The sequence below is a fragment of the Podarcis liolepis genome (assembly GCF_965112155.1).
Source record: "Podarcis liolepis genome assembly, chromosome: 13".
In the NCBI taxonomy this organism is placed as follows: domain Eukaryota; kingdom Metazoa; phylum Chordata; class Lepidosauria; order Squamata; family Lacertidae; genus Podarcis; species Podarcis liolepis.
The window spans coordinates 6,052,904-6,078,781 of record NC_139573.1 but is presented as its reverse complement, the minus strand read 5'-3'; the positions used below and the strand labels follow the sequence as shown (position 1 = coordinate 6,078,781).

The 25,878-nt window shown below is 48.9% G+C and overlaps 1 protein-coding gene across 1 annotated transcript in view; it reads right to left on the bottom strand.

The window, feature by feature from the left end:
- Positions 1–25,527, bottom strand: part of TGM1 (transglutaminase 1) — a 53,723-nt gene extending 28,196 nt beyond the window's left edge. Inside the window, exons 1-3 of the mRNA XM_083472569.1 lie at positions 25,396–25,527; positions 11,056–11,271; positions 5,517–5,708 (exon numbers count right to left, since the gene is read on the bottom strand). Of these exons, the coding sequence (XP_083328695.1) occupies positions 5,517–5,708; positions 11,056–11,266 (403 nt within the window). The 5' untranslated portion in view covers positions 11,267–11,271; positions 25,396–25,527. The remainder of the gene's footprint in view (positions 1–5,516; positions 5,709–11,055; positions 11,272–25,395) is intronic.
- Between the last annotated feature and the right edge of the window lie 351 nt (positions 25,528–25,878).

Below are 25,878 nucleotides of genomic sequence, written 5' to 3'. Positions count from 1 at the left end.
GTCAAACAGCTCTTAACTGCCAGAAAGTTCTTCCTGATGTTGAGTCGTAATCTCCTTTCTTGTCACTTGAAGCCATGGGTTCGAGTCCTGCCCTCCAGAGCAGGAAATAACCCCCCAAGTTTGCTCCATCTTTCATGTGACAGCCCCTGAGAAGATGACTATCATATCTCCTCTTTTCCAGGATAAACATCCCCAACTGCCTCAAACGGACCTTATAAGGCTTGTTTTCCCAGACCCTCGATCGTCTCGGTTGCTTTCCTCTGCACACGTTCCAGCTTGTCAATATCCTTGTTAAAACTGTGGTGCCCAGAATCAGACACAGTTTTCCAGGTGGGGGCCTGACCAACGCAGAATAATAATAATAATAATAATAATAATAATAATAATAATAATTTATTATTTGTACCCCGCCCATCTGGCTGGGTTTCCCTAGCCACTCTGGGCGGCTTCCATAGAAACCAAAAAAACACTAAAATGTCACATATTAAAAACTTCCCTGAACAGGGCTGCCTTAAGATGTCTTCTGAATGTCAGGTAGTTGTTTATCGTTTTGACATCTGATGGGAGGGCATTCCACAGGGTGGGTGCCACCACCGAGAAGGCCCTCTGCCTGGTTCCCTGTAGCTTTGCTTCTCATAATGAAGGAACTGCCAGAAGGCCCTCGGTGCTGGACCTCAGCGTCCGGGCAGAATGATGGGGGTGGAGACGCTCCTTCAGGTATACTGGGCCGAGGCCGTTTAGGGCTTTCAAGGTCAACACCAGCACTTTGAATTGTGCTCGGAAACGTACTGGGAGCCAATGTAGGTCTTTCAAGACCGGTGTTATGTGGTCTCGGCGGCCGCCCCCAGTCACCAGTCTAGCTGCCGCATTCTGGATTAGCTGTTGTTTCCGGGTCACCTTCAAAGGTAGCCCCATGTAGAGCGCATTGCAGTAGTCCAAGCGGGAGATAACGAGAGCATGTACCACTCTGGCGAGACAATCCGCGGGCAGGTAGGGTCTCAGCCTGCGTACCAGGTGGAGTTGGTAGACAGCTGCCCTGGATACAGAATTAACCTGCGCCTCCATGGACAGCTGTGAGTCCAAAATGACTCCCAGGCTACGCACCTGGTCCTTCAGGGGCACAGTTACCCATTCAGGACCAGGAAGTCCTCCATACCAGCCCGCCCCCTGTCCCCCAAGAACAGTACTTCTGTCTTGTCAGAATTCAACCTCAATCCATTAGAGGGGTAGTCCATGGCCGTAGCCAGTGGAGGCCCCCCTCCCATTGGCGACCCCTTCTCTACCCCCTGGGAACTGAGCACGGGGTTGAGGAATAATAATAATAATAGTAATAGTAATAATAATAATAATAATAATAATAATAATAATAATAATAATAATAATAAAAATTTTTATTTATACCCTGCCCTCCCCGCCAAGACTAGGCTCAGGGCGGCTAACACCAAATCTAAAACAACTGATTGAAATACAACTTAAAAACAAGATTAAAACACAACATTAAAATGCAGTCTCATTTCAGCAGAAACTCAAAAACACTTTGGCGGACGAAAACGTCTTCACCAAGGCTAACTATCCAGACTGGTCCTACGTGGGCCAGAAAAAAGCCAGGGAAGTCCCCAAGTAGGAACTATCTTACATCACGTCTCACTATTTGACCATCCAGCCCAGTGCCATCTCCTCTGACAGAGGCCACATCCACACCAAACCCCCCAACCTCATTTCATAGACTCAGAGAACTGTGGGGTTCGAAGGGCTCCCCATCTAGTCCAACCCTGCAGGGGTGTCAGCTAAAGAATCCCCGACAGATCACTACCCAACCTCTGCTTTTAAGAAAGGGCACATGGTTTCCCCCCAAAGGATTCCTTGGAACTGCTGTTTGTTCCGGGCGCAGGGACTTGTAGCTTTGCGACAGGTAAACTACACTTCCCAGGATTCCACTGCAGGGGAGCTATGTGCTTTAAAGGTATGGTGCGGTCGTTGGCCCATAGCTTGGTCAGTGGAACATGAGGCTGCTTAGGGTCTTGGGTTCAAGCCCCACATCGGGTAAAAAATTCCTGCCTTGCGGGGATTGGACTAAATGATCCCTCCCAACTCTTTGATTATATCTGACTTGGGTTTCCAACCAACAGCTACCTTGAAAGCCCTAAACGGCCTCGGCCCAGTATACCTGAAGGAGCGTCTCCACCCCTATCGTTCAGCCCAGACACTGAGGTCCAGCGCAGAGAGCCTTCTGGCGGTTCCCTCCCTGTGAGAAGTGAGGTTACAGGGAACCAGGCAGAGGGCCTTCTCGGTGGTGGCGCCCGCCCTGTGGAACGCCCTCCCACCAGATGTCAAGGAAATAAGCAACTACTGTATCTGACTTTTCGAAGACATCTGAAGGTAGCCCTGTTTAGGGAAGTTTGAATGTTTGATGTTTTATCGTGTTTTCAATACAGTGGTACCTCAGGTTACATACACTTCAGGTTACAGACTCTGCTAACCCAGAAATAGTACCTCAGGTTAAGAACTTTGTTTCAGGATGAGAACAGAAATCAGGCGGCGGCAGCAACAGCAGCAGCGGGAGGCCCCATTAGCTAGAGTGGTGCTTCAGGTTAAGAACAGTTTCAGGTTAAGAACCTCCGGAACAAATTAAGTACGTAACCAGAGGTACCACTGTATTCTGCTGGGAGCTGCCCAGAGTGGGGAAAGCCAGCCAGATGGAGGGGGTATAAATAACTCATTATTATTATTATTATTATTATTATTAGTTCCGCAGTTGTACCTGGAGATGTCAGGAATCGAACCCAGGACTTCTGCATACAGAGCAAGTGCTTGACCTCTGCGAACCACCCACGTCTTTTCAAAAATGTGCCTCTCCTAAAACGCCACGTCTGCCCTCTCTGAGGGCAGGGGGCCATATTGTGATTCTGGGTGGGCCGTTCGAAGGAGCACGTTCCCCTCCCAGTAGATGCTGTGGAATGCAGAAGGCCCCCGGCCCCCGAACCCAAGAAATTACAGAGGCGGCCGGCCTTGCAAGCTAATCAGAGGGTGGGATGTTTTCTGTTTTTTAATCTCGGGCAAGGAGGAACAGAACGGCGGTGTTGGTGTGGGGGGAGACGAGTGCTTAATTATGGGAACGGCTGGGCCGGAAGCCAAGAAAACAGTCTGCCTGCCGGCCCAACCCCGCTACCAAACCCTGCGCTCCCGAGCGAAGTTTTGCAACGCGTCCCGGGACGCTGAGAGCCACATTCCTCGCCCACTTGAGCAGATAAGGAGCACAGACCAGTTCCGCCACTAAACGGGGAACGTCCTCTGGGAGCGAAAGCTCTTGGCTGGAGAACCCCAGTGCAACTGTGCTGCTAAGAGGAGGGCAGGCAGAAATCCAAGAGGGCAGGCTGAGAACCAAGCTTCACCCGGTGAATTTCTGCCTGCAGCTCGGCTGACAACTACGTGGCAGGAGGGAACACTGCAGCCGTGGCCTCAGTGAAATTTGTGGGATGCCGAGATGCATCTCAACTCTGTCCTGGTTACTTTCTGACCAAGAAATGTTTGGTGTGGGTGGGAATGGGCAGGAGAGGGAAAGGCACTTTGCACATGCTCAGAAGCAGCTTCGCTTCACTTTGGGCAGCTGAGCAAAGCCCTGCTGAGCGTTTTGGCTCATCTCTGAACCTTGGGATCGCAGCAAAACAGAACGGTAGAGGGTCATTGAGTTTGACCCCCTCCCTGCCCTGCGAGAAGAAGAAGAAGAAGAGTTTGGATTTGATATCCCGCCTTTCACTCCCTTTAAGGAGTCTCAAAGCGGCTAACATTCTCCTTTCCCTTCCTCCCCCACAACAAACACTCTGTGAGGTGAGTGGGGCTGAGAGACTTCAGAGAAGTGTGACTGGCCCAAGGTCACCCAGCAGCTGCATGTGGAGGAGCAGGGAATCAAACCCGGTTCCCCAGATTACAAATCTACCGCTCTTAACCACTACACCACACTTTAGAATCACAGGAACCTGGACTGTGTGAAGTCGTCGTTGATATCTGTCTTGAGAGGCAATGGAGTGCACCTCCAAGGGTGGAGTCAAACCACTGGAGAATCACAGCACCTGATGCAGCTGCAGACCCAGAAGTCCTAGCTGCTGCCTCCGGCGTTGTTTTTGCTGAGGTAGTAGCACCAAAGTGACCGCCTCGTGGTGCAAGCCTGGGACCCCACTCTGGAGACCCCACTCCTGAGCTTTTTGAGGCTATTTGTGTTAGGCATAAAACATAAACATCATGATTTGCACCAGGGGGAACGTACATTCTCTGCTCGGAATATTATTTGCGCAAAGAGGGGTACAAGCTCCTGTGAAAAATAGGCCTGCTAGAATTTAAGGTTACCAGATTTTTTTCAATGAATCTGGGGACACTTTTCAACTTCAATTGATTTTGTATGGGGACTGATTTGTGAATCCGGGGACTGTCCCTGGGAAACGGGGACGTCTGGCAACCTTATGCTAGATCAGCCCCTCTATACATTCAGACACATGCCTCTGGGAAGCCCATCACCAGGGAACGAAAACAACAGCCCTCTCACCCGTCCTCACTTCCCAAGAAGGAGGAGGTCCATTTAGATACCTCCCTTGTGCATTTTCGAACTTCCCTAAGCTAGGCATCAACCCTATACAGTGGTCCCTTGGTACTCAGACAACTTGGAACCCAAACACTGCAAACCGGGAAGTAAGTGTTCCAGTTTGCAAACTTTTTTCCATCTTGCAGCTTGCCCTGGTGCCTTCGGGCTGAAGGAGCCGCTGACAAATCAATGAATGACAATCATAATGACCATAATAATACAGTGGTCCCTTGGTTCTCAAACGCCTTGGTACTCAAACAACTTGGAACCCAAACACTGCAAACCCAGAAGTAAGTGTTTGCGAACATTTTTCGGAAGCTGAACGTGCTCCATTTTGAGTGCCAAGCTTCCGTTTGGGGTGTTACTGAGGTCTGTCTGTTTTTGCTATTTATTTTGCGTTTTTGTGGCTTTTTTGTTTTGCTCTTGTGACTGTGCGCAACCCAGTTCAGCTACTGGTGGATTGGTTGTGTGACTGCAGTACATTGTTTATTGCTTTCATTTTATGGATCGACAGTCCCGTTAGATGGTAAAATCCATGTTAAATTGCTGTTTTAGGGGTTGCTTTGAAAAGTCTGGAACGGATGAATACGTTTTGCACTACTTTCTGTGGGAAAGAGCGCCGTGGTTTTGGAACGCTTTGGTTTCGGAACGGACTTCTGGAACGGATTAAGTTTGCGAACCAAGGAACCACTGTACAATGTGGCAATGGATTCTGCAACTGCGAGAAAAAGCGGAGTTACTTGAACAACACCCAGGTGTGCTGCAGAACATTGGGCGGCTATTTCTGGCCTGCTTCCGTCTCGCCTAGTTCCTCCAAACTCAGCAGCTCAGTCACAAGGACTAGACGCTCTGTTTAAAAGCAGCGAAGGCCCCTGCCCCACTCCTCCCCCCCCCCCCGCGACCGACGGCCAGATATCCCTCCATTTCTCGGCACGCTCACCGATAAGGAACTCGAGGCAGATGCGGTGCTCTTCAGGGTCGTACGGCTGGCGGAACTGGAGCTTCATGTCGAAGGGCTGGCCACGGCGGAGGATGAGATTCTCGTACTCGAACTCGTTCGTGTGGTGGGCCCGGCGGTTGCTGCTGGATCGGCCGCTCATCAGGTCCACACCGCTGACCACCAGCATGCCCTCTGCTCAAGGGAGGGAGGAAAAGATGTCAAAAAGAACAACAACTACCAGACTTTTAGAAGACATCTGAAGGGAGCCCTGTTTAGGGAATCTTTTAATGTTTGATGCATTACTGTATTTTAATATTTTGTTGGAAGCTGCCTAGAGTGGCTGGAGAAGCCCAGCCAGATGGGCGGGGTATAAATAATATATTATTATTATTATTATTATTATTATTATTATTATTATTATTATTATTATTATTATTAGAATCCCGGCATTGTATGGTTGGAAGGCTCATCTCGTCCCCTGCAATGCAAAAATCTCTGCCTAAAAAACCCCTGACATTCAGGGCCGCATTTAGGTTTGACAAGGCCCTAAGCTACTGAAGGCAATGGGGCCCTTTATATGTCCAGCTGTCCTTTGTCAGCAACAAATTGTCACTTTTTTGGGGGGGGTTGAATATATTCTATATGGTCATTTATGGACCTCATAGGTATCTCAAGCCATTTGCCCATGTTGCCATGTAAGCAGTCCGTGCAGAATGTAGGTACCCTCTATATAGAAAGGAGCAAAACAGTGATATTTTAGGGAGCAGGCTAGCAGGCCTTACATCATAGGAGCCTGCACAACACAAAACACTGTTGCTGCATGTAGGTTTTATTTCAGGCATAGACAAACTCAGCCCTCCAGATGTTTTGGGACTACAACTCCCATCATCCCTAGCTAACAGGAGCAGTGGTCAGGGATGATGGGAATTGTAGTCCCAAAAACATCTGGAGGGCCGTTTGCCTATGTTTTGTTTTATTTGTTTTATAACTTATATTTTGGAAATGTACATCCAGGGGTTTTTTCCCCTTTAATTTTTATGGGGTTCCCCCAAGAGAGTGCGGCCCTAAGCTATAGCTTGTTTGGCTTATACATAAATCCGGCACTGCTAACATTAACCAAGAGAATACGCGCATCAAATAATACAAATAATGCGGGCGATTTTGTTGAAACACGGCATCCTTTTATGAAACACTTTACTGGCAATGCTGAAGAATGGCAGCTACCGAAATCACAGATTGGACTTGGGCAAACTTAACTAGATTAACGGTTAAAATTGTTAGTGGAGTATCACTTGTAGTTTAAGGTTGAATTCTGGACATAACGGAAGAGGTAAAGGGTTCGGATGATCACAAAAGATGTGGGATTAATAACAGGACCCACAAAGGGGAGGATGGAAGGAGATTCCTTGGAATCTTGTGTTTATGATTTACGTTTGGTATATCTCTGTAAAATTTTAAGTTGAAAAACCAAATAAATAAAAATTTAAAAATAACAATAACAGATTGATCCGTCCTGGAGTGGAGAGAGTTGGGGTTTTGTTTCTGTACCTTTCTCTCTCTTTTGTAATTTATATACAGTGGTACCCCGCAAGACAAACGCCTCGCGAGACGAAAAACTCGCAAAACGAAAGGTTTTTTCGTTTTCGAGTTGCCTCGCAAGACGAATTTCCCTATGGGCTTGCTTCGCAAAACGAAGCTTGCCCCGGGGACAGCGGGTCTTCTCTTTTGAAGCAAGGGCTGCGGGGAGATAGCGATCTCCCCGCAGCCCCTTGCTGCAAAAGATGTCCGGGGGCAGCGGGGAAGAAGCGCTTCGCTTCCCGCTGCCCCCTGCAGCCCCTTGCTGCAAAAGACGTCCGGGGGAAGCTTCCCGCTGCCCCCGGACGTCTTTTGCAGCAAGGGGCTGCGGGGAGATCGCTTCTCCCGGTGCTCCGAAGCCGGGCGGGGGGCAGGGGACACCTCCCGCCGCCGCGGGGACACCTTTTGAAGGCAGGCGGGGGGGAGCAAAGACTTTTGCCCCCCGCCAGCCTTCAGAAGAGGTCCAGGACCTCTTCTGAAGGCTGGCGGGGGGCAAAAGTCTTTGTCCCCCCTGCCTGCCTTCCCAGGGGCTTTTAAATCGCCCCGGACAGCGGAGAAGTCCTCCGCTGTCCGGGGCGATTTTAAAATGCCGCCCGCAAGCATTTTAAGATCGCCCGGACAGCGGAGAAGTCCTCCGCTGTCCCGGGGTTTTTTAAAATGCTGGGGGTGGGAAGAAAAGCCCTTGTCCCCCCCCCCCAGCCTTCTGTCCCCGGACCTGGTCTGAAGGCGGTTTCCCTAGGAACGCATTAATTGATTTTCAATGCATTCCTATGGGAAACCGTGCATCGCAAGACGAAAAAACCGCAAGACGAAGAGACTTGCGGAACGAATTAATTTCGTCTTGCGAGGCACCACTGTATTGGAAATCAATAAGACTACATTTATTAAGAAGACAGAATCTCTGACAGATGGCCTTCCCACCTCTGCCAGTGAAATTGAGTCCCCCAACTCAGCTGGAGAGAACTGAAGTTCCAGCTTGTCAATATCTTTCTTAAATTGTGGCGCCCAGAACCGGACACAGTCTCCACCCCCATCGTTCTACCCGGACACTGAGGTCCAGCACCGAGGGCCTTCTGGCAGTTCCCTCACTGCGAGAAGCCAAGTTACAGGGAACCAGGCAGAGGGGCCTTCTCGGTAGTGGCGCCTTCCCTGTGGAACACCCTCCCACTAGATGTCAAAGAGAACAACAACTACCAGGCTTTTAGAAGACATCTGAAGACAGCCCTGTTTCGGGAAGCTTTTAATGTTTGATGTATTATAGTATTTTAATATGCTTTTGGAAGCCGCCCAGAGTGGCTGGGGAAGCCCAGCCAGATGGGCGGGGTATAAATAATAAATAAATAAATAATAATAATAATAATAATAATAATAATAATAATAATAATAATTATTCCAGGTGGGGTCCGGCCAAGGCAGAACAGAACAGGTCTATGACTTCCCTGATCTGGTGCAGCACAGAATTGTGTTAGCTTTTTCTGCTGCCACATCACACCGTTGACTGATGTCAACATCTCGCCTGGTGAGACTCCTCTGTTGGAAACAGAGAGGCCCTGAAAACATATGGAAGGAGTACAGCAGAAACCCATCAAAGGGTACAGAATTTATTCCGATGCCTTGCCAACAATTCTGCTAAAGGATCGCCAGTGGATTTCTCCATTCAGGGAAGAGAGAAAGGTTCTTAAAATATTGGCAATAAGGTTCATATGTCAAAACAGCATCAGTCATGTGCATAATGCCTTATTTATTGTTTTATTGTTGTTAGCCGCTCTGAGCCCGGCTTCAGTTGGGGAGGGCAGGATATAAATAAAATTTTATTACAGAAGACAAGAGGGGAGATCTCTTTCCCCAGCGCTTACACCAGCCTGGTGCCATCCAGATGTTCTGGGCTACACCTCCCATGATGGTGCCATCCAGATGTTCTGGCCTATAACTCCCATGATGGCGCCATCCAGATGTTCTGGGCTATAACTCCCATCATGGGAGTTGTAGTCTAGAACACCTGGATGGCGCTGGGCTGGTGAAGGCTGCTTTAGTCAGATGAACTTCTATTTTTGTAAGTACGTGTGTTTTAAAGCCTCTCTCTCAAAGCTGAATTTCAAAATCAACACCTTCCTACAAATTCCCGTTTCAAAACTTCAAGAGAAGCCCAAAATCTTTGCAGCTGCACGAGAGTGCAGAAGGGGAGGGGAGGGATTTCATCAGGCAAGGCCTTTTCCCACCTTGCCCCACCCTCCAGTCCCTGCTTCTCAATTTGGATTGTATTATTTTATGCTCTGTGGCTTGCTGTTGTCTTATTGATGATTGTAGTTTAGAAATTATTTATTGTAACTGTTGTGGATTTCGGTTTAATTTTTATATGCTGATATTATTCTTCTATGCTATTCTAATGATTGTTGAGCGCTAATTTATTTGATGTAGGTTGCTTATTTTAAAGTTACGTTTCATTATCACATTTTTGTCTTGCGTTAGATTGCTATAAGGTGGACATTCTTTGTTTCTTCAGCTTGTAAACCACTTTGGGTATTGTAAGATAGAAAGACGGTATACAAATTAAAAGGGATGATAATGAGCAGGATTTAAATACGTCTGCACACTCAGATATTAATAGGCAAGGTGTTAAATTGTTTTTATATGCAACAACAGCGGCAAGAGTATTGTTAGACCAGAAACGGAAGCAAGAAGAAATCCCGACAAAAGAAGAATGGCAGACGAAATTAATGGACTATGCAGAATTAGATAAAATGACAGGAAGGATTCGAAACCTGCGGGACCAGAGATTCACAGAAGACTGGAAGAAATATACGAACTATTTGAAGAGCAACTGTAATCATCAAATTAAGCTAGTAGGACTACCAGAATTTTAGTAAGGAAAAATATATGAAACCTTGCAAAGCACAGAAAGGATTGAGATATTAGTTATGAGGTTTAAATGTAATAGTGGAAGTAAGAAATGTAATTGGAAGACTGGAGAAATACCAACTAAAGAACAATGGCAAGAGAAGTTGATGAACTATGCAGAACTGGCAAAAATGACAGAAAGACTAAGAGAAAAAGACAACAGAGACTTTGAAAAAGATTGGGAACCATTCATATTATATTTGCAGAAACAAAGAAAGGCAATAGACTTGATGGCAGGATTTAAATAAACATCCACATTTTTAGCACCAGAAAATGTTTGGAAGATAGTGAAATAAGATGATGTATTTAATTTTAATTTTATGTTTTTAAGGTTTGATGTTATGTTATTCATAACTTTCTCTGTTGAACGATAGCAAAGCGGGTGAAAATAGAAACAAACCAGAAATGCAAGTTTTGGAGGGGAGGGAGGGAGGAATATATAGTAAATGTTAAGAATTTGAGATGTATGTAATGAGCGAAAATGAAAAATGAATAAACATCTTTTTAAAAAAGGGAAAAAAATGTATATTAATGAATAGATTGGAAAATTTTCAGAAGTAAAAAAAATGGTATAAGATATGAAAGTACAGTGGTGCCCCGCAAGACGAATGCCTCGCAAGACAGAAGACGAAAGAGTTTTCCGTTTTGGAGGTGCTTCGCAAAACGAATTTCCTATGGGCTTGCTTCGCAAGACAACAATGTCTTGCGAGTTCCTGCTGATTTTTCCCCCCTTCCCCCCCTTTTTCTAAGCCGCTAAGCCGCTTATCAGCTGATCCGATCAGCAGATAAGCCGCTAAAAGACGCTAATAGCGCTAATCCGCTAATCCTTCAATGGGCTTGCTTCGCAAGACGAAAAAACCGCTAGACGAAGAGAATCACAGAACAGATTCTTTTCGTCTTGCGAGGCACCACTGTATGTTGAATTACTGTTGAAAATGTTATGTTGAAAAATTAAGAAAAATATTTTAAAAAATAAACATGTCTGCACACTCCGTACATCCTTCTGATTTCACCCCAGCTCTCTCGCCTGGCAAGTGTCTCACACACCCTCACCCAAGAAGCTCACCTCGGATGACAGGCTCTCGCCGTGCTCCTGGGACCTCCCCGGGCGAGGGACCCCAGTCGTCGTCCCCCTGGCCTGAGCAGCAGGCGCAGCATTTGTGGAACCAATTCCTCTTCTTCCTCCTGGGCCCGGTCTCCGGCTGGTTGGGCTGCCGCACGCGGTAACTGACATTGGTCCATCGCCCCGCGTCCCCGCGAGTGTCTGCCACCGGCATCTTGTCTGCAGAAAAGGAAGAGAAGAAACAGTGAATGCAACGCCGTTTCCCGGCACTAGGGGCACTGTAGCTCCAGGGGGCAGAATTTCGAATCTATACTACAGTGGTAGGATGCGGGTGGCGCTGTGGGTTAAACGATCAGAAGGTCGGCAGTTCGAATCCCCACAACGGGGTGAGCTCCCGTTGCTCAGTCCCTGCTCCTGCCAACCTAGCAGTTTGAAAGCACACCAGTGCAAGTAGATAAATAGGTACCGCTCCAGCGGGAAGGTAAATGGTGTTTACATGCGCTGTTCTGGTTCGCCAGAAGCGGCTTAATCCTGCTGGCCACATGACCCGGAAGCTGTACGCCGACTCCCTCACCCAATAAAGCGAGATGAGCGCCGCAACCCCAGAGTCGGCCACGACTGGACCTAACGGTCAGGGGTCCCTTTACATTTTTTACTACAGTGGTACCTCAGGTTAAGTACTTAATTCGTTCCGGAGGTCCATTCTTAACCTGAAACTGTTCTTAACCTGAAGCACCACTTTAGCTAATGGGGTCTCCCGCCGCTGCTGCGCCACCGGAGCACAATTTCTGTTCTCATCCTGAAGCAAATTTCTTAACCTGAGATACTATTTCTGGGTTAGCGGAGTCTGTAACCTGAAGCGTCTGTAACCTGAAGCGTCTATAACCCAAGGTATCACTGTACTCAGCTCTTTTTATTCACTCCTTTCCAGACACAGATGCATTTTAGCAGCAGAAAAACCCTATTTCTCCCCAGCTGGGAGGCTGGCAACTGTGTGGGAAGCATGCAATGGGCATTCTGGAGAGTCATCACATCCGTAGCTGACTACTAGGCCCCAGGACAGAGAAGAAGAAGAAGAGGAGTTTGGATTTGATATCTCGCTTTATCACTACCCGAAGGAGTCTCAAAGCGGCTAACATTATCCTTTCCCTTACTTCCACAACAAACGCTTTGTGAGGTGAGTGGGGCTGAGAGACTTCAGAGAAGTGTGACTGGCCCAAGGTCACCCAGCAGCTGCAGGTGGAGGAGCGGGGAATCGAACCCGGTTCACCAGATTACACGTCTACCACTCTTAACCACTACACCACACTGGCTCTCAGAGGCTGGCACAGTACCTGGGACAGTAACCCAGTATCTCCTTCAGCGATGGTGGGTCTTTCTTGCTATCTGATAGCACCTTGGCAGAGGCAGGACTTATTCTACAGAACCGCCATGTCAGCGCGGGGGGGGGGGGCACAGCTTCCCCCCAGATTTTCCCTTCCAAAACTAGAAAGGGATGCCAGAACTCGCGATCCGAGTTCTCTTGGCAAATCTTTTTTTATTGATTTTCAATTTTTTTAAAACAAATTGGTCACTAATAAAAACAAATTAAATCGAAACAAATTTAACATTTCCCCAAATCGGAACAAATTTAACATTTCCCCCCCAAATCTGACTTCCCGCACGCCCTCCTAGATGGTTCCCCATCATATCCCCCAATTAATTCTAGTTTATCTTCAAACCTTACAGAACATCGCAATATCCATCCATCAATTCCTGCATGCATATTGAATTAACATTTCCCGTTTCGACACGCGAGGTCCCTTATCAGATGGTCAACCAAATCATTAATTAATATTAATTAACAGAGAATAAAACTTCCATCTGCTTCTGCAGAAGAAACATAGCAGTCTTTTTGGGAAGAGGCCACAATTCCCCTTTTTCTCCACCTGCAAAGACTCGCTCCCAGCTTAGACAACTCAGAAGTCCTGGCTTTCAAACTTCTAAGGCTCAGCCTGGGGGGGGGGGGGGAATTGGTTCTCATACCTTGGATGGAAGGCATGGAATTTCAGAATTCAACAGGGGGTGCTTCCCCTAACTTGCCACACCGCCTGTTGAATGTGGGACTGCCACAGCTCTGTCAAGAGCACAGGAACCGTGCCAGAAACAGAAGGTGGCAACCACCCCAGGCTGCCACCAGCCGAAACCACAAAGCCTGGCAGCCAGGGAAACGAATTGGTACACAAATAAATCGAGTGAGAGTATGACTCTACTCCAAAGCCTCTTCCATCATCAAGCCTGGCTTCTCTCTACATTCTTATCCAGGGCTGGGACACGTTTAAACACCAGCTCTGCCATTCATTTTTAAGCCACCTTTGTCATTTCCTGTGGGTGTTCTCCCCAGCCTCTGAAAACCTAGGATTATATGGCCAGAAGATGCTGCCCAGGTGAGAGTCATTTGAAAGGCCAATCCCTTCTTTAAAGCAATATTCCCCTCTGTGTCTCAATCTGCTCTCTCGGCTTTATTTCACAGCTTTCCCTTGCACGGTGACTGATCTCCAACCCAGGTGGATTAAAAAAAAATCAAAGATTTTTATTATTATTATTTTTCAACAAATTGGATTTTTTTTTATTTAAATTGGTTTTTTAAAATGAAATGCTTTTGGTGGAAAAATCTTTCTATTTTTTTAAATAATAGCTATATTTTTAAATTTCCATTTTATAGTATTTAAATACAACCTTATTATTAATTTTACTTCTTGCTCTTATGAGCTAATCGACTTCCCTCCCTCCCGTCTCATGGTTTTCGTAATTTATACTACAGCATTTGTGCCTCTTCCAATTTACATTTCAAATACCCCAATGATCCCAAATTTCAAATAGATATAAAAAGGTAATACTCATTAACATTGCAAGTCTTGTTAATTCAACCCTGCTAGTGTAGTTCTATGCAGTGGCGTAGCGTGGGGGGTGCAGGGGGGCCGGCCGCACCGGGCGCAACATCTGGGGGTTAGGGTTAGGGGGCGCAAATCCACGGGTTGGGGGCGCAAATTACTTGCCTTGCCCCGGGTGCTGACAACCCACGCTACGCCACTGGTTCTATGTTTACAATTATCCCTCAAATATTGTACAAATTTACTCCAGTCTTTTTGGAAAGCTTGATCACTCTGGTTTCAGTTTTTCCCAGTCAGCTTCACCAGTTCTGCATATTCCATCATCCTGATCTGCCATTCTTCTAAAGATAGTTTTCTATTTAAGTTACATTATAGTCGAAAGGCTATTCATCAGGAAATAAGGATTTGTTTCAAGTTTTTCATGTTTGCTAAAACTTAAGGTTGTTTCTTTTTTAAAAAAATTGTTTAACCACATCAGTTAACCAACATGAACACATATGCTATAATGTTATTGTTTTAGTTAAACAAATTGTTTAAACTGTTACTAAGGAAATGATTATTTTTCTCCTTCCAAGAAGGTGCAGCAGAAAAGTTGTCCAACTATAAACAGTTAACTTATCAAACCGCACAATAATTTCATAATGATCAGTCTATGCATTTCTAATAGTATAACCAAATCTGTAATTTTTGAGATAACTGTAAAAACCAGCCGAAAATTTATTATTCCGAAAATGAAACCTTCACCTGGTTGTAAATATTAAGATGATACCAGCAAGAATGAGTCTTTCTGTAAAAAAAAAAAAAAAGATTTAAATCAAGTCTTACTGACCAGTGATTTAGATTTGATTTAAATCAAAGCCACCCTGTCACCGACTGTCATCCTTGACCACTGACCACTGGCTGGTGGGAGCCAGGCCACAGTCAGGCCATACATTTAAAAGCGCCCTTCACACCCCAAACTACAATTCCCAGAGTGGACAAACAATCAACCCCTCTTCACAGAAGATGGCAAAACTGACGGCACTGAAATAATATACAAATTTGAAATCTTTCAAAGAAGACTGGAAACCTTTCCTAGTCTATATTAAAAGTTAATTCCCTTGCGTGAAGGCCACAACGGGGGTTTGAAGTGCAATAAAATAGCAGACGATATTAAGAAACATGCTAGAGAGGAGGAAATTAGAACCTTAAAATACAATCGTATGCAATTTGGTTGTGAAAATCGATGTTGGGTGAGTGGGAAGTGACTAGTTTGGTTGAATCGGAATATAATTGCTGAGTAACAAACGTATTCCATATGGGGGAAAAAGAATAAAATATAATTATTTTTAAAATTCCTCTTCACAGGGAGCACTGGGAATTGTAGTTTTGTGAAGGGGTCTCCTGACAATGCGCGGCACCCTTAACAAACGACAGCTCCCATAATTCTTTGAGGGAAGCCATGACGGTTTAAAGTGGTGTCATGGTGCTCTAAATGTGTGGCGTGTCTGTGACACTGGAGATCTGCCGGTTCAAGCACAACGTTTGCCAACCTGGTGCCCTCCTGGTTGTTGTTTTTTTGGGGGGGTGCTGATGGGAGTTGTAGTGCAAAGCACTGGATTGGCAAAATTGGCGGCCCTCTAAACCATCTCTGGCCTCATTCTAATCTGCAAAAAACAACAACAGTTCCCGTCCCAGAGGACTCTGGAATCCAAGACCACGGTCTCCCCATTCGATCTAAACCTGTTTTTTGGCAACTGGGCGCTTCCCCAGATGTTCTAAACTGCAACTCCCATCAGCTCCAGCCAGCAGGGATGCAGCTGCAAACATCTGGATAGGGATTGGCTAGTCAAGGCCATCGTAAATGTTCTGGGATGAGGGTACCCGAAGGACAGACGTTCTCTTTTGACCGAGACCAGTCCCTAGACAGCCCTTGTGGTCATGCCGCCTGGGGTTGCTATAGATCATGGGTAGGCAAACTAAGGCTCGGGGGCCAGATCCGGCCCAATCGCCTTCTCAATCCAGCCTGCGGACGGTCCGGGAATCAGTCCTTTTATTTAAAATGCATCTCTGGGTTATTTGTGGGGCCTGCCTGGTATTTTTCCATGAGTAGAAGATGTGCTTTTATTTAAAATGCCTCTCTGGGTTATTTGTGGGGCATAGGAATCGGTTCATTTTTTTTCCTTCCCAAAATATAGTCCATCCCCTCACAAGGTCTGAGGGACAGTGGACCGGCCCCCTGCTGAAAAAGTTTGCTGACCTCTGCTATAGACTAAAACAGGGGTCGGCAAGGCTTACCTTGCCTGGGCATGTTCACTGCCGCAAAGCCCCCTCCGTGGGCCGGATTCTGGCATCTGTGCAGCGCGTGGGGACTCGCCAAGCGAGCAACTCAGTTTGGGGGTGGCTCGTGAGCCGGTAAAATGACCCCCGTGGGCTGCTTGTGGCCCATGGGCCTTAGGTTGCTGACCGCTGGACTAAAATAACTAGAGGGCACCAGGTTGCAGAAGGCAGGATCCTGGCTTTATGAATCCCACAGGCTCTGGCTATAATGCTCACAGGCTGTGGACACAGTGTACGGTACATTTAAAGCAGGCAACGCCCCTCCAAAGAAGCTTGGGAACTGTAGTTTATCTGCCACAGCGCTACAGTTCCCAGCAAACCACGGTTACCAGAATTCTTTGGAGGAAGCAAGCGGCTTTGAAGGTGCTCAGTCACTGAGCTATGACCCTCTCTCCTCCTTCCACCTCATTTCTAAGAATGTGTCTAGGGGGAAACCCGAAATCTTGGCTGTGCTGACCCGGACCCCCCCAAAAAAGAAAGCCAGACACCCTGGAATTTCCCTCCTTGAAATCCAGTGCCCAGCCTCTTAATCCCTGGGGTTTTTGTTTTGTTTTCCAGGCTCCCTTCCCCTTTTCGCGTGCAAATATTTCCTGACTCAGCGGTCCTGTCCGGTGACTTTGGACACGAGGGCTCCCATCTCTGGATGTGGAAATCCGAGGGTCAAAAATAGGGCTGGGCGGGCGCCCCAGAACATACCAGGCGACCTCTGCCCGCCTGCCCTCTGCTCTAGCTGACATCACTCCAGATGTGGACAGATGTTTCAAAGGAGGAAGGGAGGGACGTCAGGAGTTGGGAAGAGGAGGCAGAAGGGCCTTGCGCCCAGCCGGGATGGCGAAAGAGAGAGAGCAATTCAGAAACGCTTTCGTAAAGCTGGAATTGGCTCCATTCGAGGCCTTGGGTATTTCCCTGCATGTCGAAAACACGACTTTGGGAAGAGGCCGCAGCAAAGTGGAAGGGCGAAAGGTCCCTGTTGAAATCCCCGTTATCTCCAGGAAAGGCCTGTCTGAAATACTGCTCCCAAGAATAACAGCTATGGGGGAAAAGGTGGACGATAAATCTCACAGGAACAACACGAACAGTTCGGAGTTGGGTGGGTCAACATCCAGAGGACCAGATAGCCGGGACTGGTGACAGGCCTCTGCCTGAGGGCTTGGGGTGCTGCTGCCTGCCAGAGCACGCTATGCTTAGATAAGTCAGGCCATTGATCCACCCTGTCCTGTGCTGTCTACACAGACTGGTAGCAGCTCTCTACGGTTTCGGACAAGGTTTCTTTTGCGAGCCTTTCGTGAGATGCCACCTGCGCAACACACGCCTTGCTTTTTATTGCAAGGTGCTGTTTTTACAAACCCACTCCTGTGGCGAGACTCCTTATGGGGTCCTCACTGCAAGATCACATTCACCCGTGCTATACCAGCTGCACTATAGGACCCTCGTACCTACGGGACTGCCTCTCCTGGTATGTCCCACAGAGGAACTTACGATCTTCCAACAAAAACATCTTGGAGGTCCCGGGCCACAGGGAGGTTAGGCTGGCCTCATCCAGAGCCAGGGCTTTTTCGGCCGTGGCCCCGATCTGGTGGAACGCTCTGTCACAAGAGACTAGGGCCCTGTGGGACTTGACATCTTTCCGCAGGGCCTGCAAGACAGAGATGTTCCACCAGGCCTTTGGCCAAGGCACAGTCTGACCCCGTCTCCTTCTGTAATCCTCATAGAACTCTAGCCCAATGGTTGCCATCAATTTAAGTTGAATTAATTTTATAATGAAATGATTTTAGAATGTTGTACTATTTTATTGTTGTTAGCCGCCCTGAGCCCGGCTTCGGCTGGGGAGGGCGGGATATAAATAAAATTTTTTATTATTATTATTATTATTATTATTATTATTATTATTATTATTTTGCACCCAGCGATCATGGATTTGTAGAGCTGGAAGGTACACCACGGGTCATCTAGTCCAGCCCCCTCCAATGCAAGAATCTTTTGCCCATCGCTGGACTCGAACCCACGACCCTGAGGTTAAGAGTCTCTTGCTCTACCAGTGCGGGTCTGCCTTTCGCCACAGCTTTTTGACGCTGCGCGGTCTATCCTTTTCTGAAAAATATTCACACACGGAAAGGTCAAGGCTTGGGTCTGGGTGGAATATTCCTGCCCCCCGAAATGGACTTTATTCATTCATTTTAGACCTTTCTGCTATTCTGCGCTGCCTTCAGGACACCTGGCACAATCCCAACGAAAAGCTAAAAATGATAAACCTGTTGACAATTAAAACCGCAGTTGGCTGTTAACATAATGAGGCATCGTAAAACCTGCTGCTCAAGCGGCGTTAAAAAAGCAATATCCATAATGATTAAGCAAACAACTTTACTCGCTTTGGAAAGTGTAAACACAGTAGACTGTTCCTGACGCCCAAAAGAAAACAGAGACGGCACTAAGGAAACATTCCAACCTTTCCTTCGTAGGCGCGTGTTAGTGGAACTCATAGCTGGGGTGCCACCACAAAGAAGGCCCCGCATCTGGGAGCCACCCACTTTCAAATGTGGAAGTTCCTTCCGGTGCTTTCCAGAGGTGGAAGCACCGGATTTCTGGGGGCTCACCTCCATCAACAGGCAGGTTCCTAAGAGAAATACAGCGCCCCCCAACCTGGTGCCCTCCAGATGGGAGTTGTGCTCCCTCTGGAGGTTGCACCATTTGCCTCACTCAAAACCAGCACGATGAGCCTGGGAGCAAGGGAGAAAGGGCCCCAGGTCCTTTAAGGACGGCACGCACGGGAATTTACATCTTTATCCTTGTTTGTTTCCATAGGGCCATTATCAGCTTCGCCGAGCGCAAGAGTAGCTTGCCCCAAGGAGCTTACAATCTGCTGGAACAAGCAAAGGCCTATAGAGTGGGTCACCTAGATGCCTCTGGGAAGCCCGGCAGCAGGACGGCGAGCAATAACCTGTTATTTCTGCTGCTCCATGGTCAACGGCTAGTATTCAGAGCTCTGGGATAGCTGTCTAGGGTGGTAGCCTTATTTTCCATACGATGGGGCCAAATATTTCTCAAACGACGCCTTAGGCAGCATGGAACATCCAGTTCACGCAACTTGGGGCAATGGGAGTGGATGGGGGAGGCTCAGAATTAATATACGGAGTGTCTGGGGTCTGGATCAGGCCAAAGGCCCATCGAGTCCGGCATCTCAACCGGTTCTTGACTGAAATAAATAAATCCAGCATTCTGTCCTCGCAGCAGCCAGCCAGATCCCCATTCCTGAGCGCTCTCTCTCTCTCTCTCTAAGGCCAATCCTCTGTTCAAGCCCATCTGAATGGGTGCCCTTACTGCGTCCAGTGGCAGTGAGTTCCACAGCTCAACTGCTCTCCCGGCGAAGAAAGACTTTGCTTTGTGAGGCCCGATGATCCCAACATTCAGCTTTGCTGGATGTCTGCGAGTTTCGGCGTTGTGGGAGAACAGCTTTTCTCCATTCTCCGCCGTGATTTTTACGCCCCTCTCTCATTCCCTCCAATCCCTTTTTCTCTAAACCTCCACTCAGCTGGCTGGGAACGCCGCTATCTTTAAGAGCTTGTTCTCATGACCACCAGTTAGCATGCTTGGAATACCTCTGCCTTGCACACATCCTGCCCAGGCCACTTTGGGTGAGACCGCAGAGTCCTTGGCCAAAGGTTTCCTATGCCAACCCGAGAGCTAACAAGCACTTTGTGGCAGCCTTGATGAACGTCGGCAGGGAAGAAACAGGAACGTCCTTATCTACAAAGACGCATTTCGCAAGATATTAATGCAGGGAGTCCCTGGGGTGCCGGGCTAGACTCTGGTTTCAAGCACCTGGGAGTTGTTGTGGCAACCAACTGTGTCTGTGCCCTTCCTTGGAGGTTTTTAAGCATGGATGCTTTAGCTGAGATTCCTGCGTCGCAGGGGGTGGACTAGATGAACCTAGGGGTCCCCTCCAGCTATTATTTAGGGGTGCATCAAGATGGAAGTCCGTTTAGCAGCAGCCCAGTGTTTGTCTTCTTCAACAAGGGCTGCGGCTCAGTGGCTAGGTAAAGGTAAAGGGACCCCTGACCATTAGGTCCAGTTGTGGCCGACTCTGGGGTTGCGGTGCTCATCTCGCTTTATTGGCCAAGGGAGCTGGCATACAGCTTCCGGGTCATGTGGCCTGCATGACTAAGCTGCTTCTGGCGAACCAGAGCAGCGCACGGAAACACCGTTTACCTTCCCGCTGGAGTGGTACCTATTTATCTACTGGCACTGCTGTGCTTTCGAACTGCTAGGTTGGCAGGAGCAGGGACCGAGCAACGGGAGCTCACCCCGTCACGGGGATTCGAACCACTGACCTTTCCGATCGGCAAGTCCTAGGCTCTGTGGTTTAACCCACAGCGCCACCCGCTAGTGGTGTAGCGTGGGGGGTGCAGGGGGGGCTGGCCGCACCGGGCGCACCATCTGGGGGTTAGGGTTAGGGGGCGCAAATTCACGGGTTAGGGGGCGCAAATTACTTGCCTTGCCCCGGGTGCTGACAACCCATGCTACGCCACTGCCACCCGCATCCCTGTCTCAGTGGCTGGGCATCTGCAATTCCCCCTCTCTGCAGTCCTGCAGTGCTGCTGCCAGCCAGAGCAGTCAGCACTGCCCTTGATGAATCCGTTTAATTATAAGGCAGCTTCCCAGTGTTCCCACCAAGCCCAGGAGTCTCAGGGGCGGGGAGGAGGGCTGCTGCAGGTTGGGTTTCCCCTGCACGGGAAGAAAAGCACTCTGCCCATGCTCAGGGGCCCTCTTGCGCGCTGGGCGAGATTCGGAGAATTAATTTCCTCTCTCATCCGGGTGGCTGAACAGGTGGACGTCCTCAGGGCCTGGAATGCAGGAAGGAGCTGAGGCGCGGCTGAGGCCAGGGACTTGCCTGTGCGTTGGGAGGACTGGAGATTTGGGAATATCCCTTCCCAGGAAAAAGTTGCTCATCTCCCAGGGTGCCCCACCCACCTGCTGGCCAGGTAGCCAATGGGGACGGGCTCCGTGCAGCTAATGAAGGTGCCAAGGTGTGCGAACGGTGAGGTTTGCCGGTTCAGCTGGATGGAGCAGGTGAAACTGAGTTTCTGGTTGGGCCATTTGCTGTAATGAAGCAACAGCTAAACAAGCCCCGGAGCCAAATCTGGGAACCCAGGAGTCCCGGCTTGCAATCCTTTCCCCAACAGCAGGTGGAGGTTTGTAAAGAACTCCAGGGTCCTCGATCCAGGCTTGCCATATCCCTCCCATCTCTCGCAAGGCCTTCGAACAAGGACAGACAGGCAGAAATCCAACAGGTGCAGCCGGGGAGGAAAAAAATCTGCCTCTGTTGAACTTCCGCCTGCCACACAGGAGCCCTGCTAGAAGGGATGCCGGTCAAAGCTGCTCTCTTGCTTTCGGACTAAACTTTGAGGCCCCCTTCCAAGAACTCTCCTTTTCTCTCAGGACAGAGGAACAGAAAGTGGAAGTCGACCGAGGAAATGCTCTGCTCTCGTTTTCGTCTGGGTGCTGCCTTATTATTTTTTAAATATTATATTATAATATAAATAATAATAATAATTTTTTATTTATACCCTACCCTTCCCGGTTCAGAAAACTGGGCTCAAGGCGGCTAACAACAAACTTAATTGATGCTACAAAAAACAGCATAAAATATGGTATAAAACGTGAATATTGATGGTAAGAGGAGCCCACACATCCACACACGCTGAAGAAATAAAGAAATAAACCCCAGCAGAGAAACAGGGCTGCAACTTCACCCGAGAAGAGAGCATTTCTGAGCGTGTGCAGAGTACGTTTCTTTCGACGCATGGTATCACACCAGACAGAGGGGGCTTCTAGGCCAGAAACCGCTGCTAACAAACTGCCCCATCTATTCAGAAACGAACCATTAGAAAACTAAACATGCAAGGAGCTTCCTGAAACTCAACACACTGAACCCCAAGAACTTAGGGGTTATCTGAGGCCCCCGTTCTCCAAAACAGCTCGCTCTCTTCCTCAGCACCCCCAAAATCCCTGCACCACCAACTGAGTCAGATATCTCAACTAAAGCATTCACAGCAGATGGCAGGGGCACCAACTCCAGGGGGCCGGGGGGCGGGCACCCACAATTTTTTTGTTTTGGGTGCCCAGTCTCCCCCCCTCCGCTGCCAGCTGGCTGCCACTGCCTTGATAATTTTTGTTGCCCTTTTCTGAACATTTGCCAGCTCTGTTTTCAGTTGAGGCGACCAGAACCCTACAGGGTGTTCCTGATGTTCTTATCCTGTAGATTTGTATTTGCTTTAGCTCTTCCCCTTCCAGATCTCCAGATCTTAAGGCTTGCATCAGCTCTCACACCCTCCTACTGCTAGATTCCCTTTCCCTTTGCCGTGTGACCAGGGCGACGGGGCTGTGTCCCTGGGGTGCAGCGCCCGCCTTTCCGTGCAGAAGGTCCCACCAGGCTTAATCCCTGGCAAGGGCTGGGAGAGGCCCCGATCTGAAACTCTGGAGAACCACTGCTGCCAGCCAGAACAGGCAATGGTGGATCCCAGTGATCTGACTCAGGACAGGGCAACATCCTACAAGAAACCAAGCAGAGGGCCTTCTCGGTAGTGGCACCCGCCCTGTGGAACGCCCTCCCACTAGATGTCAAAGAGAAGAACAACTACCAGACTTTTAGAAGACATCTGAAGGCAGCCCTGTTTAGGGAAGCTTTTAACGTTTAACAGACTACTGTGTTTTAATACATTGTTGGAAGCCGCCCAGAGTGGCTGGGGAAACCCAGCCAGATGGGCGGTGTATAAATAATAAATTATTATTATTAATTATTATTATTATTATTATTCCTAGGACCTTCTGAATGATTCGGCCCTGCTTTCTGGGATGTTGCTGCCTCCGAATCTCTCCAAACAGCCTCCGTTGCAAATCCATTTCCAAAAACCCCTCTTCTTGAAGTATCCCATTATAAACAATACCCAAAATTAGCAAAAACACCCCTTTGCCTGTTTTCGGGCCGCACTCCAGAACAGGGCAGAGTAAAAATTATCATCATCGTCATACCTCACCCATCTGATTTGGGTTGCCCCAGCCACTTGCAGCGGCTTCCAACAGATATAATAATAATAATAATAATAATAATAATAATAATAATAATAATAATAATAATAATAATAATTTATTTATACCCCGCCCATCTGGCTGGGCTTCCCCAGCCACTCTGGGCGGCTTCCAACAAAATATTAAAATACAGTAACGCATCAAACATTAAAAGCTTCCCTAAATAGGGCTGCTTTCAGATGTCTTCTAAAAGTCTAGTAGTTGTTGTTCTCTTTGACATCTGGTGGGAGGGCGTTCCACAGGGTGGGATATAGATATAGAAACATAAACACAATAAAACACCACACATTTAAAAGCTTCTATAGGGCCCCTGTAAAGGAAATCCCCTGTTCAGTCGTGGAATAATCCCCAAATGCCGTGGGCAAGTCCCTCTCCATTTTGGGCAAACCCGCCTTGCAAGTCTGTCCTTGTGGAATCTTTGCAAAACGCGACGGTGTCCCCTTACCCGCCCTGTCCTGACTTACAGGACCAGAAAGAAATATCTATTTAAAAGAGAGAGAGAGGTGAGGGGGAAGCCCTGTTTTCAACCTTCAAAGCCCGCAGCTTCCCAATGTCTCCTCTGTCTCAAATTCCTCCAGCCGAGATTAGCAGCTCATTCATTTCCTCCGCCGCACCAACACCCGCAGCTCATCTGCATCGCCTGGCACCCTCTGCCCCTTGGCACCGCTGCCCTGCCCTTTTCCTAGCACCCATCAAGAGGGAGGCGCCCTCCCAAACAAGGCTCACCCGTCTCTAACAACTTGCAAATCCTCACCGGGGAATCACGGCCACCAAACCAGAACTGACATCATTCAACTGGGATGGAAGTCAGATGAAGACCGTGTCAGATTCTCGCTCCATCCTGCCCTGTGTTGTCCACACGGGCCGGCAGCATCTTAGAAAAAGCTGAGGGCTTGATCTGCCCTCGAGACCCCTCCCCAAATCCCCACTCTGGCTCAAAGCCCTCTTCCCTATTGAAATGGGCGCCCACCTGTTTTCAAAATCAATTTACTGGATAACAAGGAAGGGGGAATTCTTCTCAGCCAGCCCAGTTGGATAAGATTGGATTCTAAACTTAATGGGCTTATGGGGTGTCCCTCATTAGAGAGGAATGCAAATTACAGTATTGCACTTGTCTGGGGTGCGACCCACTGCCCATTGTGCTGAGTGGGGCCAGGGACCTCTGCCCCATAAGTCCTGACCTAAGCTGGTCATCTAACACATTTGGACCCCATCCCAGTTCCTCCCCACCCCCCAAAAAAACTCCCCAGCATTGCATCACTGGGAAAGTCACCTCTTCCAAAATCTCAAAATGTTTTCACTGCTCGCCTCTCCAGCACCCACACCTCCCGGACATTAATTCTGCCCCCCACCCCGACATAAGACCCTCTTGAACCGTCTTCCATGCTGCCCCCCACCTGCCTTACCAAAAACGCACGTCTCTTTCCAGGCATTTTCTCCAACTCTTCTTCAGCTCCCCCCAAAACCTTCTCCATCCGCAGATTTCTCCGTTCGCACCTGTGACTGCCCTGTCCTCCCCTGTCCCGACTAGACCCCCGTTCACCCCCTCACTGATCTTCCAGGCCAACTCTCCCCCCTTAAAAAAAACAACCCATCTTTCAAATGAATGCTTAAGATCTAGAGACCTATGCCAACTTCTCCAGAGTTTTAAAACGCGCAGACACACTTTAGGTCGCTCTTTCGCCCTACTGACCTGCGGAACTCCCTGCGACGCGGACCAAGCACCCCCACAGCCCAACCACTCCTGGCACCAACACCCACACCGGCACTCTCGCCACCCCCCCCCCCAAAAAAAAAACAACACACAGCATGCGCAACAAAGTCCCTCTTTCCTCCACTGATCCCTGGACGCCCCTCCAGAGGGTCCATCACCCCTGGGGCTCCATCCGTGCCCCCTGGCACCCACACCCTTCCCGTGCCCCCTGGCGCGCCCTCCTTCCAAACTCTCGGCGAAGCCATCCTTTGCGCCCACCCGCGGTCCCCTGGGCGCCCCTTTGCGGATCCCGCGCCTGGCCAGGGCGCGCTCTCCCCTTGGCACCGAGGGCGCACCCGGACTGGCACCCACCTGGTGCTCAGCAGCCGAGGTCAAGCTCCTCCCGTCTGGCCTCTGCTTCTCCCCGGAGCTCTCTGGAGTGGAGAGGGCTCTGCCAGCGCCTGTCTTCTGTCAGGAGCGCGGGGTGGAGCCGCCTGGGCTGGGTGTCACAACTATGAGAAATATCCGGGGAGGGAAAAGCACCTCTTGCACCACGGGGTAAGAGGGAAGCGTCCTCTTCTCTGGGCATGTGGGGAGCTGGCACGGTGCCCACCAGGGTGAGTCAAGGGGGAGGCAAGCAGGAGGGGATGAACTGGCTGCCCCCGCTCTGGGTCTGCAAGGAGAAAGGGGTGTGTGTGTGTGGCGGGTACAAGGCTCAGTGGCGTAGCGTGGGTTGTCAGCACCCGGGGCAAGGCAAGTAATTTGCGCCCCCTAACCCTAACCCCCAGATGTTGCGCCCGGTGCGCCCGGTGCGCCCGGCCCCCCCTGCACCCCCCACGCTACGCCACTGACAAG